Source organism: Penicillium longicatenatum, assembly GCF_028827895.1.
Source record: "Penicillium longicatenatum strain IBT 33135 chromosome Unknown contig_2_segment0_segment0, whole genome shotgun sequence".
In the NCBI taxonomy this organism is placed as follows: Eukaryota; Fungi; Ascomycota; class Eurotiomycetes; order Eurotiales; family Aspergillaceae; genus Penicillium; species Penicillium longicatenatum.
Genome location: NW_026643120.1, coordinates 5,462,117 through 5,482,191, shown reverse-complemented (window position 1 = coordinate 5,482,191; position 20,075 = coordinate 5,462,117). Strand labels below are relative to the sequence as shown.

Genomic DNA, 20,075 nt, shown 5'->3' with positions numbered 1-20,075 from the left:
CAGTAGGAAGCTCCTGGTCTCATGAAAAATCATCAAAGCCCAAGACCAGAGACTTAAGCCAAGTCACGCTTGCGCTTCTTGACCGATCGCCGGTCAGGGCTGGCCTCGGAACCAGTTTGGGATTCGTACATAACGGCCCCCAGGGCACCGGCGTCGTGTTGGTCATCGTACGACATGGCCTCACTCGAGTCCAAGACGCCCATGACCATCGATCCGGCACCGTGGGTTCGGGCGTGCTGAGCCAGGTTATCACTGCGGGAGAACTTCTTGCCACACTCGTTGCACTCGAAAGGCTTATCCTGAGTGTGCAGCGAGCGGTAGTGGCGCTTGAGGTGCTCCTGGCGACGGAACCGACGAGAGCAAAGAGTGCAGACAAAAGTCTTGGATGGGTCCTCGGTCAGAGACTGCTTGCGGCCGCGACGGTTGACCGACACAGGTGCAGGCTCCGAGTCAGTGCAGCAGCTGTCAGCTCCCGGGGAGTGGGAGTGGGCCGTGGACATGTGCTCAACCTCTTCATCGATCTGGACGTTCTTGCGGGCGGACTTGCGGTTGCTACGCTTCTTGGTCTTGGGCTCCTCCTCATCGGCCTCGGACTGAGCCGACTGGTTTGACTCGGTCCAATCGAAGGACGGCAAGCCGGTGGGAAGGACGAAAGTCTCGCTGTCATCCGAGTCCTCAATGCTGTGCTCGCTGAGGAATCCGTCATCCTCAGCCAGATATTGGTTCATCCGCTGGCGCTTATCACCCAAGTAGACGGCATTGGCGGCCGGGTGGAACTCCACCAGGCGGTTGATCTCATCATCCGAGTCGAGGTCCGAAAAGCTGTCAAAGGTAGGGAGAGAGCTCAGAGGGTCCTCGGTTGACGAAGTGTAAGAGGGAGACGGGTTCTCATTGACGGGGAGCGTCACAGAGGCGCTGCCCACAACGGCACGAGGCTCCTCTTCTTCGCAAGAGAGGGTCGGCAGGGGAGGGAGGTCCTGGGGGGTGTGCACATTCACCGACGGCTCAACTGTGAGCTGACGGGGATCGCAGAAAGAGGCGCCAGGGTGCTCAGCAGTCAAGGTCTGAGATTGGGAGAGAATGTCGGTGGGGACGGGAGAGGGGGAGGGGGAAAGCGAGGGGCAAGAGTGGGCGGAGAGCAGGTCCGAGTGGCTGGCAGTAAGTGATGGCGGGTGGATGAACACTGTTTCCAAGATTAGCATCTATCATATTTCGATCCCCCTTGCATGTGACACTTGGGCCATTATGCATGTAACTAAATTTTTGACATCTCGAGTCGGTCGATCACTTACCAGGTGTCATTGGAGGCGAATCAGTGCGTGTCCAATCCTGGTTGGCCAGAAGCTCAGTGTGCACATCAGTCTCGCACCCCTCCTTGACGCCCTCCACCTTGTCAAAGCCAAAGAAGCTGTCGTGGATCGGGGTGTGCAAGGTGCCATTGGCAGACGGGGGGCTGCTGATGGAGCTCCCAGAGGACGACAGTGGTGGCGTAGATGGGAAGCCGTACATATCGTGGCTCAGGAAGCGGGTGTCCAAAGGCATCAAGGCGGGAGAGCCTTGCTGCACAATAATGGAGGGCTTCATCTGAGAGGGCTGGGGCGAGGCAATTGGAGTCATGCTCATGGTAGCACCGCGGAAGGCATTGGTGGTGGCCATCTGGTGCATATTCATGGCCGGAGCCTGGTAGATTGGTTGCTCCATCCCCCGGGTCGCGTACTGCGACTGTCCATACCACGGCAGGTCTGATGGCTGGCTGGTGTAGTGGCCTTGTTGCTGTGTTGAGTTATCGTAGTATGCAAACGAAGGTTGTCCATGCACCGGAGTCGGTGTCACTGTGTAAGTTGAGTCCATTGTAGAAGGCTGCTGCCCCTGTCAGCCACAGGTTTCTTTCCCAATTGATCTCGTTCTCCCAACGTTGATATACATACCTGTGTGTATAGGAATGCAACCAAGTTGTATTCCAAGTATTAAGGTAGAGTAAGTTGAGGGACGAATTGATGGAGTGTCCTTTTCACGATAAGTAGAAAAGAATGTATGGGATGAGGACACGAGAATTAGGTGTAGTAGTGTTCAAAGGAAGGACAGGATCCTGTAGATAGGAAACCGGAGAGACAAGGGAAGGTGTAGTCCAAATAAGTTGCTATAAACCGTCCCAAACCCAAAACAGTCGAGAGACAAGGACTAGTGGGAAAAGGAAAGAAATAAGAAGAAAAATAAGAAATAAAAATCCCAAATCAAAAAATAAAATAAAGAGAGACACGATATGGACAGAAAGGAAGGGGAAAAAGGGAGAGCAGCAGCGGTGGGTTAAATGAGTGATCTGCTCTTCTACTTTTGCCGGGTACATACAAGCAGAACGGAGTGTGGGTCAAGACCTTTATTTGATTTTAATTATGAATTTTGGGAATTATGTTACGGTATTTTTGGGGACAATCATTTTTTGAAAAAGGAATTAAAAAAAGAAAAAGAAAATGGTATCAGTCTGGGGCGGGATTAGCAGCGTGTAACTCAGGACCAGTGGGGCGTACTTACCCAAAGGGACGGGCACTGGCCCGCCTGTGGGAACCCACATCGGTCGGAGCGCCCAAATTGAGAGTGGAGTCAAGAGCACGAGTGGTGTTACGCGCTGGAATGCGGAGAGAGGCTGTGCTGATTTAATTTCACCGAGCCCAGCATTATCGATTGTACAAGATAATCCAAAAAAGCAATAGAGCGAATAACGAGTAGACAATAATGATTCTAACCGCTCTACCCCCCACGTCCCTACCTTCTCTCGCAGATCATTTGCAGAGAACCGTCCTGTCAGGCACACCGCGGTCAAGCCAAAAATTCGGGATGGCGTGGTGTGGCCACGAGGTGCACGACGATTGGATCCAAGATGGTGACAGCGGCAATCAGTTTGCACCTCTTATCAGCGAGAGGCGGTTCCACCCATAACACCACACCAATGGCCGTGTCCCGAAGGAATTTGGGCCTTTCTTAGCCCCACGCGTGTCCCGTCTTCGTCATTTGGCTGCCAGGGCATGTCCACCGCGATCGACAATCTGAATCACCTCGGAGGCCCATTTCCCCCCCAAGTCCTTCGACCATGCGATCATCCTGTGGAAACCTTCTTTTCCATGTACTTTGGGTGCGCGCCGAAAAGAAGGTTTATCAATGCCCGAACGGGCTCAGCCATTCTCGTCGCCTGCATGAAGGTTAGGCCTCATCGCTCATTTCCTGCCGATCAAGACTATCAACGGTGGCAACCAGCGTGCGACCAGATCGTGAAACGGCCGGCATTGGCTCATTCCCAATGGCGCATCTGTTCCACCCTGGTCAGTTTCACATGGCCAGCCAAAAGTACAACGGAAAGACTCCTCGGTGCAGTGTGATGGCCGAGAAGCGTCACTTACCAGTCCAGGATTTTATCAGTCCTTATAGAGTACGATCCTATCAAAATTCTACCATACAGTATACGACATCGCTTGTGTGGGAGGGGGGGTGGGGTTTCTCGTTCTCGTATTGGAACTTAGCCGTTCGTTCAGCTGTAAGGGCTCAAGATCTCCAGAAAGATGAATTCAAAAAGGCAACATCAAAAACAAATCTAGAAATATCCACCTGTGATGTTGTCAAGTTGCGTGGCCTACTGCAGGAACAAGACTGTGGAGGCACAAGCCGAATAAGAACCACAACGAAGCTTACTGCTTTTATTGGCTGCACCATGGATATCAGCAAGGCTCGAAATGCAGTCATTGTTCGCAAATCAGCGTGGCGACCGGAGAGATAGTTCTCATTGCTGCCAATCCGCTCATCGGATTGGCTCCAGGGTCCCACGCTCATGCATTCCATGACATCGCGCCTACAGACTATAGCTGGACAGTCCCTGCTGCGATACTGGACAGCTCAGTATTTTGGGTTTTTCCCAAACTGGTGATAATGATTGGTCTAGGTACATGTCGCCAAGTGATGTGTTCCGATTGCAGTGTGATGGCACTTGACTTCTGATCGGTAGATCCGGGGAACGCACCACTGTGATCCATCAGCATGGAAAATCCGATACATCAAACTTCTTCATCACCTACACCTGCACACAGCGCCACGCAAGCAAGGTCCGGTGCCAATCTCTAGGTAACGCAAAGGTTGTGGCACAATGCTAACATGGGTTCTGTTTTTGAGTCGCGGGTTAAGTTTGCCAGAAGTTTGGGTTATTTCCACACCAGCTCCAAGTTACCCACATAAGAAAAATAAACAAACCCATCTCCAACACAAGAAAAAAAAAGTTAATACCAAAAAAAATGAAAATAAAATACCATCAAACAAAACCGATATCTTCGTCAAACCAAACCACTCACTGCATGCACGCCCTCGAGTCCAGAACCAAAAAGCATCGAGTCGCCCATCATTTCCTTCGGGGGCCCGTCCGGAGTGTGCATCAACTGGGCACCATTGGCCGCTTCTAAACATAGCGCGCTCCACATCTTGGCTGCCGCTATCCCCAGCACGGACAAAAGTGTCGGACGGGATTCCTTCATCTTCCGCTACCAATCACAGCTTATCATCTATCCAAGTGGGAAGTCACGCCGTGAAAGTGGGAAATTGGAGATGGATTTCCACACACAGTTGAGCCAATTCCATTCGGCTTGATCGCCTTCCAACTCCACTTGGATGGAGGTCCACAATTCATGAGCCCCGTGGATTGACTGGGGATACATTTTCCCCCAAGCGATAGGGTAATACTGTACGTAGAGCCATGCATGGAAGGCTGTCAATCCTTCTTCGAGAAATCCAATGATCCTGAGCTAGCGATCTAGTGAGAACCAGCCTTGCGTCGGAGGGGAAGACTATTCCCGCATTACGATCACCAAACCCTCAGTGTTGCCTGTACAAGGCACACTACCTATGCATAGAAAATTAAAGTTGTGATCATAATTTTTTATTCGCCACATGAGCAATAATTTAACTTAGTTCACGACTGTGATGGATGAATCGATTCATGCGCCCAAAAATTCGTTAATTTTGGCTTTGCTACTATTGCAGGTGCTATCGCCGTTGCCTTGGCCGCCACCGTTGTCGCACAGACAGTAAATTCCTTCTTGACCACGGGGCAGCCAATACCAGGCAAAAAGAGAAAGAAAAAAAAAAGAAAGGAAATATTAACCCTTAGAACCCGACTACGCCAACGCTATTGAACCGATATCGTGCATCCAGATAAAGATAAAACCCACTTAAGGCAAAACTCACCGGTACCAATATTAAGCTTGGAATGACCTCATCACACGGCAAAAATCAACTAACGTACACTACTACATAGTAGAGCTATAAGCTACCCCAACACTGGAGCCAGGAACGGGAAGAGCCATGCATGTGGCTATACCGGAACGAATGTGCGGACAGTCTGGATTTGCCCGGTGGAGTCAGAAAAAGAAAAACTGGAGATAGCGCACACGCGCCGACGGACGGGCGGCTCCTAGCCCCAAAGAAATGTGTCGCGGAAGGTCCTCCAGAACAGCCGAGCGACTCAAATGCGTGCAGATGGAGCTTCTTTGTGGACATTCGGGGATAACACGGGTGAGCTTGGAGCTCCTATGCTTCAGTGCTTTTGGCGCAGATAGCGGTCTGTCAATAGTGGAAGTCTTGGACCGAAGATCCCCATTCCCATTGATCCTTTACAGTTAGTTCCCATTGCCGAAGAAGCAAACTGCCTGTGTCGATTGGAAGAAAGAAAATGAACCGGAGCTATCCATTGGGAATGATTCTCGTAATCACAATTGGAGACCTCTTGCCCCCCGACCAATCAAACACCTCATGGGAAAAAAGGCTGGGGCTCTCGGGGTTTGTGATGCCACAGACCGTTGGCGATCATCCTATGCTTGTATCCGACAAAAGACACAGCGCTGGAGAGATTGATAATAGGATGCATACATACGTGTGTAGAGAGGACAAAGTACTGGAAGGCAAATTTGTTCGAGGCATCATAAAAATAATTTGAGCTGTCGAGTCTAGGCAAAAACCGTTATAACGGGAATCGGTCGGACCTCGAGGGTTGATGTGTCGGACAGCGTTGGCGCAAGGGTCCAACGGAAGTGCACATCGCGTTTCAAATGATCCCCGTCATTGAAAGCTTTTGAGCTTACGCATCAAAGCAACGCCACCACGACTCGTAGGACTCGTCGTCTGGACTGGTCGAACGTATGATTGACGCCAATTATTCAGAGCGATGGATTTATTCGCATTTGCTCGAATCAAAGACCCGCATTATCGCCATTACGGAAAACAAAGACAAAAAGACAGCCATGTGGATCTCTGAGTGGCTACAGGAATAGCATTGCTATACGTATGGTCTCCGCCAGGTTCTTTCATACGGACTACACCATCCGGCCATCCGACCAACACCCTTGCACCAATCTGATGAATAACGGCTAGAAGTTCGCTGCAGGGCCTACGCTATGATGGTGCCATCATGAAAATCCGAACATTTAAAACATGGTGGAGTGTATATGGAGTCCCGAATACAGTACATACTTTATAGATCATCATGCAATATCTCATGGTTCCAAGGTTCTGCTGAGTAACTGGGTCATGCTATCGTCCGTGATCGTCTGCAGGCATCCCTATCATAAGTTGGTCCTGAAACAGAACGGCTACCAACGCAACCATGCACGCACTGTACTTGCCGAACTTCTTCACGTTTACAGTTAAGGTTGAGAATGGATTCTAAACTTCGACTTTACTGAACTTTGTCACTCCTGCTAACCGAGAAAGAGTAACTTCTCCCGACTCGACTTGGAACACTCCGTATTTCGTACTTTCTTGGGAAAACCTTGGGAGATGGTATGCATGGCCGGACCCATTGGCTTTTTTGACAGTCTGCAGATCTTCCAAATAACAGGCACCTGGGACCCATGTGCAGCCTCTCATTCGCAAGAAAACTGGAACGGAACTCCTTCGAATCCCATAAAAATGTGGAGAGTAGAATACCACCGATACTACTACACTGTATTAGGAAGATTTTCTTTTCTGGAGGAGTAATTTCGGTCGGACCTTCCCGCTCCCAGGTAAGCTTGAAATCTGAAACACCAGGTTAACCCATTGCTAGTGGCTTCGACGGTACACGCGTTTTCCAGGCCCAAATGGCGCTAGCGTACGCCGGGGTCTTGGCTGGCCGCCCCACGCCCGAAAATTCGAGACCCTCCATAGCGTTATTTCTAATTGTCTACACAGGGGACTCTATAGCGGTGTGAAGGCCCTGTGACTATGGATATGACAAAAGTACCTCTATAGCATAGATCCTACTAAGCCAGAAGAATTATAGCATATTTTTGGTGGGATCAGAGCCCAGACTTGCAGTGAAACTACCACGATGCATGTCTGACCAGATTAGGAAATGTGTCAGTAGAAAGTCTACATACATCATCTTACACCACAATCATGAGAACTTAGAATGAGATTTTCTTTTTCTTAGAACTCTCAGCTTACGGTGCTGGTCACCTGTGAACGCTCATCAGACATGTCTTGCATTGGATGGCCCAGCCTCCACCAAACGTCTTGACTCGCCACCGTTCGATATTAATTTGAATGGAAAGGTGTTCGTCCCCGGCTACTACCTCGGGCGCTAGATCTCAATCTATTGCAACGGTCTCTAGTCAAATCCTTCGAATGGTTTGGCTTTGCGCTCAGGGCGCTCTCCGGAACAGCCGTCCCTACTCGGCTAACGGTGGCAACTCGGGGACAGTTTCACCACCGAGCATGTGTTCAAAACCAAATTAAAATGGAACAGAGTTGTATCTGCACCGGCCCAAAATAAAATGCGGGGATACGACACGAGTTTCTCGGCTAAAACCAAGTTCACGGACAGTGATCCATGGGACCGCAGAGTACACCGGGGCCAAGAGACACAGTATCTTTTACCCAATCGGGGATTTCGTCTGCTACTCCCATTATTTGGGTCTGTTATACGCACCAGGTACGCATGAATCCCGGGGGGGCCAAATTAATTGACGGCCTGTTCCGAAGCCCTAACCAACCACACAAAGCTTGAGATAACCCGCACATGTAAACCGAACCAGTCTTCGGTATCGTCTGTACTCCAACTCCAGAGAAGATTAGCACAGTCGATCGCCCAAACTTTCTTCGAGGTGAACCTTGGGTGAGACTGGCTCTTGCACCCGACACCATGCCTAATCGGGCATTTAGTCCTAGGTGTGCATTTGGTACAGAAGAGCTATGATCACCCTGGTATCCTATGGCGCTTGTAACTTGCACTTTTTTCTTGCTAAGTGGTCGAGCCAATATGTGCCCCAGGAGGATACCGCATTATTGACGGAGGAAAACCTACACTTTGACCTCCCTGGTGCCATTGTGGCGGCCAGGAACGTGGACAATGGGAAGGATTCTTTCGGTAAGATCTGCTGTCTATCGCAACCAAACATCCCTTCCGTACGGGGAAATGGGTGGGCTGCACTAATGCTGGTTCCTCGGCATTGATCCTGCTAGACCAATCGAAGTTTCTCGACTTTGTTATTTTCCCACTATTCCAACTAGTTTGAGACTCCCCGCAAAAAAAAAACCGCAATCTTCAGGCACACAGAGTTTGTCGGAATTGGTTATTTGTTTGCTTTTGCGCGGAAAGCTTCATTACTCCATAGGGACATAGTTGGCTTATCTTCTCCCCACTGGTTCCAGTTATGAGATCCGCGGTGGACCGCAAATCACACACCAGAAACTCTTTTCCGGCGCTTCTAGAGTCGGTTCGCAATTATTGTTCTCAAGCTTAATGAGGTTCCCAAAAATGCGGAGAATACGGAGAATACGGAGAAGGGATTTAGCAGCTTGTGGCAAAAGAGATCCTAAGCGTTCCTGGACCTGAAATTGTGCATTAGTGCTCCCGATCCCATGCAGGCTCCGAGCCAACAAGGTGGCGTACTTGGTCCCCAAAATTCGCTCACGATGGGGCAACCTGCAGTATGCTATCTCTGCCGGCGTAAGTCTCCGCATCTCAAAGGTGCAATAAACCCGAAACGTGGTACCTGGGGGCCAGCCCGCTGAACCACACGAACTGTGCACTGCTATCCTGGGAACCGATTCCGTGGGTTTGACTTTTTTTTGACTCAGGTACACTTCTCTTTTCACTCGCCCCCACCCACGGAAATCCGTATCGTGCTCCGTCCGCTTTTTACCCACGCACACGATAGCTGGTCCTGGGTCAAGTACTGGAGCCCACACCATGCAAGTCCCCGGTGTAATGACGAGATTCCCGCCTCCCAGCCGAAACCCTATCGGGCCCCAGGCCACTCGGTGTCCTTTTGAAGTCATTGCGCAGGTACCTTGTGTGTCTTGTCTCCAGCGCAGTCCTTGGGTCGGCGATAGCATATCCGGAGCACATCCGATTTCGGACACTGGTCCCTTTCCCTTTCACCACCTAATCGGAGCAGATCATTACTCGATATCAATATCACCTCCGTCCCCATTTATTTCTGTGAATCTCCCGACCGCAGTGGAAACTCCATGATACCAGCCCTAGCTTTTCATCGAATCACAGTGCCAAACAAATGGCGCTGAACAATTCTCCGAAGGGTGCGCCCACCTGGAGAAATTCCCGTTCCTGTTTTTTGGTCTTGTGCGATCGAGATCGACCACCCGACTCCATTTCTTATCGGATAGTTTTGCTCCCACGCGGCTCACAACCAAGGAAGTGGCTCCTGCAAAATGCATAGTCAGAATCTACCGGAAGCCTCAGACGACCCTCCGATTAATCTGCGGGTATTTGAGTGTACGTAATGATAAGAGATAGGTGTTGGGGGATGGATTTTTTTTTTTTCAACTGGACACACCTTCAATGGCAGAGACTGAAGAGAATCCACTCCCGCAATCCAGCGTGGCGATTAGATTGCATCCGCCCAGAACTGAAACCAAAATTCAGGTCCTGGTCTGAAACTTGGCAGCCGAAAACCTTCGCGCATGATTAGCGTCTGCCTTTATTTACACTTTTTACTAGATACGCTAGAAGGGGGTTAATTAAGAGGCGAGCTAGCGCTGAAGAAAATTTCCTTCTTTTTCCCTTCTGGAAGGTCGACTACGCTGTACTAACGCTTAGTGTGAACTGTGGCTACTATACGTACTGCACTACTATAAGCCTCTCCACCCTTCTTCAACGCCCTCACGCTCCTCCAAAGAACACATAGCCATTTCTACACGTGCTCAGGGTGGTGGGTACACCACCAGGCAGCGTGTGCCGGGGCCACAAGAACACTGGTTGGATTCCTCCGCTCGTGTCGAGGCGGATACAAGCGGGTCTGCCCTCGCCATTAAACGATAGAGCAGCCAAGAGATCCTCATTCAAACAGCCACCAACATCGCTTACCGGAGACACAAATCGATTAGCCAATCGTTGGGTCTAGCACGGGATGCGGGATCGTCTAACATGATTCATTCAATGAGTAATACACTACAAATCGTACCCCGTATCTAATATAGGACCGCCGACATCAACAGACCTTGGCAGAAAGGCACTACTGCCAGTTTATTTGTTTCAGCAGCTTTCTCATCCGTGGATCACAGACCTTTGTGGCATGATAGATCCATAACTGCAAAAAGGCACACCACACCACATCTCCATTCTCCAGCCTAGTCTCCATCCCATCCCCGCTGACGATGTTACACCACCGTCGAACCTAGAGTGGATTCGCGGCGCAATTGGAGAAATTTCAGCCTTGCCTACGGAGCTGCACTTACTGTTTATGGTGACCAGCGCGGCGGACTACCGCCGAGTTCCAGAATGCATATTCTTCATACAGTATCGTTATGAAGCGCCGAACATGCCGAAGCGCCGAAGCCGTATGCATCCGTTCTTCCAATTGTCCAAGCCGGGCCGGGTTCGAGGTGGATTTGTCGGCCCGCGATCGATATCTCGGATCCATTTGATCCATGGATCCTGTCGCTACTTTTGGCTGGTCTGTCGTCACCTGCTGCCTACGATGCATCTATCTGGTCGAGACGGTATCCTTTCACCGGAAAGATTTCGTCATTGTCCGTATTCCGCGGGGAACGGGTACCAGAGACCGTGACGAAATTTCAAATACAGCTTCCAGTGTTCGGCGGAGCTTGTGCTCCATATAGTGGAATAGCTTTGCGTCCAGGGTCCTCAAGAATGGGTCCAGGTCGCTTCGCTTCGCCTGAAACTCATTTCCTGCGAGCTGGTGCCTAGGGCTTGGCGGAGAGCGTACGAGTACGAGTGATTATGCGCGGAATTTGAGGTGAAAGCGGTTGAGCATCACATGCAGGTGTTTTATGCTTAATTTCTGGTGTTGCGGCGCAGGTCCCCAGCTAGCCCTAAGGTTTTTCCTTTGGTTGATTATGTTTGCAGGTCGACCGGCACGATGAAAAATCCAAAGCTAATTCTGATATTCTGATTATTCCAGCAGCTAACAAAAATCAACATGGCCTCAGGGATGGTTCTGTTAAGATCAAGCTCCATTAGGAGTCAGTCTCTTCCTATCATATGATTCCATTATCCTCATCACAGGCCAAATAATTTTTATGGAAAGAAAAAAGGAAAGCAAAAACACAACAGAAAAAAAAAAGTTGCAGTCCTTGCTTGATTATGTAATGATTATCGGTTATTCTGCGGGCTACGGAAGAGCAGATAATCCGGAATTCTGCTATAAATTTTCTTTCTCGGCGGCGACATTTCCTCCTTTCTCTTTCCTTCTTCGTGCGGCGGCGCGACTAACATTACCCGTGTTGCTTGGACATCCTTTCAGTGATGTAACCAGGTGTCAGTTGCGCCACAGAAGAACGGAATTGCACCCTTCTCCCACTTTACAGGTCTCTCTTCATTTCTCACAAGCTGACCTTCTGAAGGCCTTTTGGGTCTGGGATCGGACATACCATTTACATAGCCCTATATCTATTATTGCACGTAATTTTTAGTCAAAGCAATGGACGAAAAATTTTTCACAAGCATATATCCCCTAAGATGCCCAGATTGCTCTGTAGCGCATGCTATCATTGTCTTTGTCGCTATTAAATTCCTATTACCGAGTCTAGCCTTTGCATTTTCCTCAAGAATATCAAGAAGTTCGAAATTTTGATCCTTTTGAGTCCAACTACCATGCATTGTCATTTGACTCTTTACTCCCCAGGCTCATCGCCAATCTTCTCCAGCTTGCCCATTGAACGCTTCTCACCGGAATCGCCAATAATGCGGACCCGGTCAACACGCAACTTTTCGCTATCTCCATCTCCATCCACGAAGAACAGAACCAACGAGGTAACGTTCTGGAACTTAACAAAGCGCAAATCAACCCGAGCAGTTCCCGTCTTCGCATCCCAGTCCTCTTCCTTAATCTCCACAGTTTGCACCGCCGGGATATCGTCCGCCTCATCAAATCCAAGCACATGCGAGCGGTTGACATAAAGCTTGATGGTCTTCGGCCGCATAGGTGCCTCGTCGTCATCCTCATCAGCGACCGCGAAAGAGGTAATGTGCAACGAGTGCACCTTCAGCGTTGACTGGAGCGGGATGTAAAGCATAAGCTGCTCATCCGTATCACTCTCCACCCAATCTGCCTTTCCTTCGGCCTTGCCCTTGCCCTTGCCCGCAAGGCCTGATGGCTTAGTGCCTTCGAACAGCACGCGTGCCTCACCCCGCTCGTTGTCCCGGTTCAGAAGCTCCAGTCCCTTCGGGTCGACTTGGTCGGTCACGTCTGAGTAGCCCTTGGCTACGGTGGCACCGAACCAGCCGCCGCTGGATTCACCATCGCCAGCTGTCGCACCATCGGACTTTGTGGCTTCGGTGGCGAGTTTTTGAATGACTTCGTTTAGGCGACGGGGGTCTGCGCCGGCGACGGTCTGGGTCTTGCGGCCGTTCTCAAAGACGATGAAGGTGGGGTATCTGTATCGTAGAAGTTAGTGACAGGTTATTATTTTGCTCGTAGATCCTTCACTCGTAGGCTCAAGTCACTGAGGAAAGGTAATTCACGTACGCTCGCACGCTATACGCCTGCGCCAGGTCCTTCTGCTGATCACCGTTGATCTTAGTGAATGTGATTTGATTCGGGCGAGACAGCTGGCGAGCCAGTGAGTCGTAAACAGGAGCGATAGCTTTGCATGGTCCGCACCAGTCGGCGTAGACTATCCGGGAACGGATGAAAGTCAGTCAAGGATCTTGTTGGTGTTTGTTCGATGCTGGTGGGGGTAGGAAGGGATTCTCGTGCGGGGCGGTGTTGAGACTTACAATCGGCGACGACAACACGGGAGGAGTTAAGAAGGGTGTTAAATTGCTCGTTTGAGGATATGTTGATGACCGACATTTTGAAGGGGTGTGTTGGGGCTTCGAGTGTGAAGGTGGTGGGGGAAGAGGTCGAGGTTGTTTTGCCCGGATCCTTCAATATGTCATCAATCTTCCGGTCAACAGAGCTTAATGAACACCTCCAATCCGCCTGAGGCACCACACTTCGTTTCTTTCACATTCTTGATATGAGGCGAAGCTTTGGGATTAGTTTGTTGTTTGATCTTAATGGTTCTCAAGGTTCCTGACTCAGTGATCACCTTCGGTGTCCAGGTCTCGTCAAAACATATATATCCGTCGTTATGGGATAGACACTCCCTCGACCTCGGGACCTTCAGGGCGGGAGCAAATAACCTTTTAAATTTTCCATAGCAACATTTATAAGTACTAGACGCAATAGAGAGATATATTGCACCATATGTCAAGACCGGATTGAACCAAGAACAAAAAAAATCGGAAACAGACAGGAAATCCCGAGCCCGAGCACTTAAGGCCCGGCCTAAACCCTGGCTGGAGTACAGTACGAATGCATGTATAACAAGTCACAGAGATACACGCCAATACCAGATCCAATCGAAGCTAACTTCGATTCAAGACCAACAGTAGCCCAAAGTAAAATATGTACTTCATAAAACAACTTCCGACACCTGCTGCCTGACCTGCCCGATCAGGAAAATCAGAGCGCAATGGGATCCACATCAACGCCACAGCTCGACCGGCGTTCAAGTATAAGATCGGAGTGCGCATCTCATCTCAAACCCAGTGAATTTCAATTCTTTGAGTTCGATCCGATTTTTAACACAATCACAATGACTAGCTCCAAAGAATGGGCCAAAATGCTCCGCGGTGAGCTGTACATGCCATGGGATGAAGACCTCCAGGCCAACAGAACACGCTGCAAGCAGGCATGTGATGAGTTCAATACAGCAGGAAATGTCTCTCGACGACGAAAGGTTGAACTATGGAGAAAGTAAGATCTGACCAGCGACAACGAAGCTCCCGGTCTCATATCCATGTCGAATCGGGGCTTCTATTCAACATTAATATAGACCGAATCGCGCTGACTCTTACCAAGTATAATCGGAGACACTCGTCCCCTCCCACAAGTAAATCCGGACCCCAAAGAAGACGAAGAACTTTTCGATGAAACAGATCCCGTTGTCGATGGTCCCATCTCCGTGGACCATGGTCTGAATTTCAAAGTGGGAGCTGGCACATTCCTCAATTTTAACCTGCTAGTCTTGGATACTTGTCTTATAACAATCGGTGAACGGGTTCTCTTCGGACCGAATGTTTCGCTTTACGGTGCTATTCATCCACTTGATCCTGCCGTTCGACAGGGAATGAAGGGACCCGAGGCCGGGAAGGAGATTCACATCGAAGATGATGTGTGGATTGGGGGAAGTGTGATTGTTCTTGCGGGTGTAAGAATTGGCAAGGGTTGTACAATTGGGGCGGGAGCTGTGGTAACAAGGGTGAGTTGGTACCTTGCACTACTTTTGGTGTGGATTACTGATTGTTTAGGATGTTCCTCCTTTCCATTTTGCAGCTGGGAATCCGGCTCGAGTCATTAGGCGGATCGAGAGTAAGATGAACCCCGAACAGTGCTAGAGATTGCATTGAGATATAAAGAAGATATACCAAAGGCTGGATAGATAGGCCGTTGGTTACCGATAGCTCCCTCAAAAGGCACAATATATACTATCCGATCTGACGTTCGAATATTACCCGGGAGCTTCGGGCCCATTTGAGGCGAGCCGAAACATTAGACATGGATTCGCATGTTAGCTATTCCGCCAGATAGAAATAGAGACAGAAAGTAAGGGAAACCGAAGCCCCAAAATCTCGAACAGGGTAGACGGGCAGCGATGTCATCAGACTATCATAGCCTCATCTATCGCCGAAAAACTGACAGATAATATGCTCACATGCCCACGTGCTATAGATAGGACAAGTGGAGACAAGCAAGACACCCAGTGGCATATGACCCAGACACAGTCTCAGGATCCGGGCGAGAGAAGAAAGTCATGCTGTCTTGTCTATGTCACTGGGTGTCGAATGCGGGTGCTTGCGACGAACTCTGCGAGGTTCCGATGGCGTTCCCATGATACACCGGAATTGCAGAGCCTCGGGGTGGCCATATCGGACACATGGCAACCCACTTAACACCTCGACAGTTTCAAAGTGAGTCCGTCTGGCTCCGATGAAACGGCAATTTGTGTTGAATGAGCTTCAAGATAAGACATCTAGAAGCCTGGCCCTTCAGCCATCTTCGGCAGCAAAGAGGATTTTCATGTAAAGACTACACCCCACGCATCCGATGACGACCTCTCCATGATCCATACTTGACTCCAGATGCGCCTCTGTCACCGAGAATCCTCTCTCATCCCCACATCGGCAGCCACGATACCAGGAGCCGTCCTCCTCGTCATAATCCATGTCATCTAGATCCACCGTCTCCAGACCCGTATGGAACACTTCGGTGCTGTCCTCCGCAAACTTTGAGCGGTTTAGCCGAAGCGAGCGATCGTATTCTGCACGCAACTGCGGATCGGAGAGTGTTTTGTAAGCCGATGTAATCTCATCGATGGTATAAGATCGCTGATCACCCTTTGACGAGGGAAATTTCGAGGTTGCAGAGGCCGAACTTGCGGTGCTCGAGTGTTGTGCGACGGCGCCGGCTTTATCTGGGTGGTGTTTAAGGAGTGCTTTGTGGTAGGCGAGTTTGATCTGCAGATTCGATAGGGGGGTGGTAGAGTTGCTCGAGAAGGGGAGCTCAAGGACCCGGTAATAGTCGACCGACGACTCGGTCATCATAGGCAGTTGCCCTACAGATGGGCCTCTTCGAACGGGCGTCTTCGAACGGGCGTCTTCGAACGGGCGTCTTCGAACGTTGGTGAAGCGGGGTTCAAGGTGGAGGGCGGGCGAAGAAAAAAATTGAACGGCGGCAGCTGTAGTCAGCAGGACAGCTCGTGGTTCATGATTTGGAAATAAAATGTGATCAAGGCCACAAGAGAGAAGCTGACATTTAGTTGAAGAGCCTCGGATAGAGCTCATTCCCAGAGAAGGCAGTACAGAAATACGAAAATTGGAAAAGTGAAGATTGAAAATTGTCCAAGATATGTATTGATACTAGGATGTTCGTCGTAAAATAGTCCTGCCGCTCAAAGAAGACTGAGCACCAGGGTGGAGTAGACGCAGCCCTGCTAGAAGCTGTTTGGTTTTGATCTGCCACGAACGAACGATAAAAATCACCCAAGAAACGTCGATGCCATTAAATGGCACCTCGCGGGTTATGTGGTGTTGCTATAGAATATAGTAGAGCCCTGAAAACAGTGTGACGATCCTCACATTACAGGATCGAGGCACTTTTTCAAGGGCTCGTTCACTCTTGAGAGTGTGAAGTTGAAGGAAGAGAAAGAGAAAACGAAAATCGAAGAAATAGCAGAGCGCGCCATAGGGCACGTGACACATCACGTGTGACCCTCCTATTTTAGAAGGAAAATTTCACTATCGATAGATTTCTTTTTCTTCTTTACACTTTTTCGAACGCATAATCAACCTCCAATTCCTTTTTATCATAGGATGGCAGGTCATATTGGCGTACTAGATGAACTGGGCAGCATAAATTTCCTCGACGGCACAGGTTGGCTTCGGCTGGCTGAGTTGCAGTGGGCGATGGTATCCCCTGCTGTCCAGACATTCCCATCTTTGGACCCAAATTTGTAGACGTAAATTGATCTCAGTAGGAAATTGAGTTTCTAATATAGCAGACAATACTTGTTTACTTGGAAGATTCAAAGACGGATTCATGGTTGAGCCAGAACCCTATCCCGGTCTTTGTACCCGCGATACCGAGTCTTACTCTCGGATCTCTCTTCTAGAGCTGTTCTAGAAGCAATGTCCTTGGAGAGGTGACCAGTGGAGCTATCAATAGCGCATCCCTGAACCGGCCGCGCGTAGTTAAGCTTGGAAAGTATTTGGGACAGAATGTCCGGGGTTGCAATGCCCCTCGCAGATGATTCGGTACTCCCGTTCTCCGCCTTGAGACTTTTTCCTCTTTCCCCTATTCATCATCCTTCACGTACTGTGTGTACGCTGTCCACTCCTTTCCTTCATCATGCCGAATGGCATCAGTAAGCGCCAGCAGCAGCGCAATGAGAAGGCCCTGGCCGAGTTGATCCGGACCGTCCCTGGCAATGACCGGTGTGCCGATTGTGATGCCCTGACCCCAGGTTCGTCTCTTCCCCGCGAAAAGCCTCATAGAAGACTTTGGGCTGACTAGATTGTTCAATCATATAGGATGGGCGAGCTGGAACGTACGTTATTCCATTGATCTCCGAAATTCACTCCTTCCCCTAGAAATGGTTGTCTGATCTTCGTCTTTTGTATAGATGGGTCTCTTCCTGTGCATGCGGTGCGCCGCAATCCACCGCAAGTTGGGCACACACATCTCCAAGGTCAAGTCTTTGTCGATGGATACTTGGTCTGCGGAACAGGTTGATGTGAGTGAACCTATAAACTCTAGGATCGAAGTCCCAGAAACTGACGCCACCACTTCCTGGCCAGAACATGAAATCCCATGGCAACCTTCTTATGAACAAGATCTACAACCCCAAGAATATAAAGCCGCCAGTTCCGACCGACATTGACGAGGCCGACTCATGCATGGAACGGTTCATACGACAGAAATACCAGTACCGGTCGTTGGAGGATGGCAAGCCCAAGCCTCCTAGCCGGGAAGACTCTAGTTATACCAAGCGACACGAATCGAGACGCGATGAATACAGCCGTGATGAATACCGACGCGATGAATCGAGACGGGCTGCATCACCGGACAGATCCCCCGAGGGTTCGCCCCCTCCACTCCCGCCGAAGTCAGGCAAGTTTTTTGGGTTTGGACTTCGGTCATCCTCCTCGACCTCGAACCTTCGTCGATTTGGAACCAAGAGGGGGTCGCCGGCCAATGACCAGCGGCCCTGGTCTCCGCCACCCTCAAATAAGATCACTGGGATGGGAGCACCGGTTGCTGATGTGACGACTGCCTCGTTGGAAGCGAAGATGGCAGCGCTGCAGGAGTTGGGTTTCACCAACGACCGACGCAACGAGATGGTCCTCAAGGGTCTCAACGAAGATTTGGATCGGTGTGTTGAGACACTGTCGAGACTAGGCGAAGGAAACCCCGACTTGATCCGGGCCTGGGCTGCGAAGAAGACAGCTCAAACAAGAGCAGTATCCGCCACAGTGCCTGCTGTCGCCGTTTCTAGGCCAGAAACGGCAAACAACCCTTTCGATAGGGCTGTCTCGAACCCTGTTCCTCAACAATCGCAGCCTGCGCAGCCCACACAGCCGAGTTCGTACAACCCATTCGACCAGTTCACTCAGCCACCGCAACCTATGCATACGCCCCAGTCGGCTCAGCCTTTGGAGAACTCTTTCCAGAATCTCCAGGTATCCCAGCCCTTGTTCCCGCACTCCACTGGTGGATATCCAAGCCAAGCTAGCTCCATGCAGCAGCCTGCATACCAGCAACCGTATACCCCGCCGGTGACAGCAACGTTCTCTCAGGGTGCTTATGTTTCCTCACCCCAGCCTGTGGACAACAACTATAATCCATTCTTTCAAACAGCGCCTCAGCCGCAGGGCGGCATGGCCAGTCAAACTTATCCCAACCCGAGTGCCGCGCAGAACAATCCATTCTTTAACACAACTGCGCAAACCCAACCACAACAGCAACAGCTAGCACCGCCGGTGCCGACAATTACGGTGCCTCATCCGCCTCAACATGCAAATACTATGCCAGCGATTTCATCCAATTCGCCATTCGGCACATCTCCTTTTGGATCAACGCCTCATTTCCAGCAGCAGCAGCAGCCCCAGCAAGTTCAAAATGCTGGCCAGGGTTCTTTTAATCCTTTCCAGCAGTCCATGGGACCGCCAACCCCACAGAGTGCAGGTGGTTATCCGAATGGCCTCCCGAACCAATACCACCAGCAGCAACCACAGCAATTGGCACCCCAAGCCACTGGCCACATGGATAAAAACAGCATTCTTTCTCTCTATAACCTCGCTCCCTCGCCCAGCAACGGAGTTCCCCCACTTCCGCAACAGCCCCAGTCTCAATTCCAGCCCAACGCAGGAATGAGCCCTCTTCCGCCACTTACGCACTCTCTCAGCTCCACTCCGCAGACCCAGCCCGGATCCAACATCCAAACCCCACAGCAGAACACTGCAACCCGAAACCCATATGGGCCTACTCCCGGCTCCGGCGCTGGTTCGGGTCTAGCCGCCCAAGCAGGCGTGAATTACCAATCTTCCGGATTGGGCATCGGAATGGGTGCCAACGGCACCGCAGCCTCTGCTCCCGCTCCCGCTCCTGCTTCGGCAATGGGAATGGGCTTTGGCACTTCAAATCCCTATGCCTCTAACCCTAGTCCCTTTACTTCGGTAAACCCGAACATGCCTAGAACGCATATGAGCCAGCCAAGCGTCGATATCAACGGACTGCAGAATGGCCGACACAGCCCAGATGCTTTTGCCAGCCTGAGCGCGCGCTATGGTTGATTTGGATACCAAAATGATCAATAGTCGGACTTAGTCGACGGGGATGCGATGCTATATGCCTTGGGGGGTTCTTTTCAATGAGACGAGACGTGGCCATGTACCATTTCCTCTTTTGGTTTCTTTGCAAAAATAGATTGGGTTCCTTTGGTTCATTTGTCAAAAGTCAAGCCGATATGGAATGCTTGCAAATACTCAACTAATGATATGGATATAGATGGATCGACGAGACGTGGTTAATGTA

At 50.3% G+C, this 20,075-nt stretch overlaps 7 protein-coding genes across 7 annotated transcripts; 4 read left to right on the top strand and 3 right to left on the bottom strand.

Moving 5' to 3' along the window:
- Nucleotides 1-53: 53 nt before the first annotated feature.
- sebA (putative C2H2 transcription factor (Seb1)) lies at nt 54-1,851 on the bottom strand (the record flags this gene model as incomplete). The annotated part of the gene is made up of 2 exons (XM_057114972.1): nt 54-1,183; nt 1,293-1,851. The coding sequence occupies 2 exons, from the start codon at nt 1,849-1,851 to the stop codon at nt 54-56; spliced, it is 1,689 nt and encodes a 562-aa protein (XP_056975112.1).
- A 1,444-nt stretch (nt 1,852-3,295) lies between these two features.
- On the top strand, nt 3,296-3,769 carry N7484_004551 (uncharacterized protein; the record flags this gene model as incomplete). The annotated part of the gene is made up of 2 exons (XM_057114971.1): nt 3,296-3,424; nt 3,455-3,769. 2 exons carry the CDS (start codon nt 3,296-3,298, stop codon nt 3,767-3,769), a joined length of 444 nt encoding a protein of 147 aa, XP_056975111.1.
- A 4,386-nt stretch (nt 3,770-8,155) lies between these two features.
- N7484_004550 (uncharacterized protein) lies at nt 8,156-8,466 on the top strand (the record flags this gene model as incomplete). The annotated part of the gene is given in 2 exon segments (XM_057114970.1): nt 8,156-8,181; nt 8,199-8,466. 2 exon segments carry the CDS (start codon nt 8,156-8,158, stop codon nt 8,464-8,466), a joined length of 294 nt encoding a protein of 97 aa, XP_056975110.1.
- A 3,645-nt stretch (nt 8,467-12,111) lies between these two features.
- N7484_004549 (thioredoxin-like protein 1) lies at nt 12,112-13,292 on the bottom strand (the record flags this gene model as incomplete). The annotated part of the gene is made up of 3 exons (XM_057114969.1): nt 12,112-12,874; nt 12,966-13,113; nt 13,217-13,292. 3 exons carry the CDS (start codon nt 13,290-13,292, stop codon nt 12,112-12,114), a joined length of 987 nt encoding a protein of 328 aa, XP_056975109.1.
- A 787-nt stretch (nt 13,293-14,079) lies between these two features.
- On the top strand, nt 14,080-14,881 carry N7484_004548 (sugar O-acetyltransferase; the record flags this gene model as incomplete). The annotated part of the gene is made up of 3 exons (XM_057114968.1): nt 14,080-14,240; nt 14,346-14,745; nt 14,795-14,881. The coding sequence occupies 3 exons, from the start codon at nt 14,080-14,082 to the stop codon at nt 14,879-14,881; spliced, it is 648 nt and encodes a 215-aa protein (XP_056975108.1).
- Nucleotides 14,882-15,532: 651 nt separating this feature from the next.
- Nucleotides 15,533-16,084, bottom strand: N7484_004547 (uncharacterized protein; the record flags this gene model as incomplete). Its single annotated transcript, XM_057114967.1, has 1 exon — nt 15,533-16,084. The coding sequence occupies one exon, from the start codon at nt 16,082-16,084 to the stop codon at nt 15,533-15,535; it is 552 nt and encodes a 183-aa protein (XP_056975107.1).
- A 1,306-nt stretch (nt 16,085-17,390) lies between these two features.
- N7484_004546 (uncharacterized protein) lies at nt 17,391-19,834 on the top strand (the record flags this gene model as incomplete). Its single annotated transcript, XM_057114966.1, has 4 exons — nt 17,391-17,505; nt 17,573-17,589; nt 17,665-17,775; nt 17,840-19,834. The coding sequence occupies 4 exons, from the start codon at nt 17,391-17,393 to the stop codon at nt 19,832-19,834; spliced, it is 2,238 nt and encodes a 745-aa protein (XP_056975106.1).
- Between the last annotated feature and the right edge of the window lie 241 nt (nt 19,835-20,075).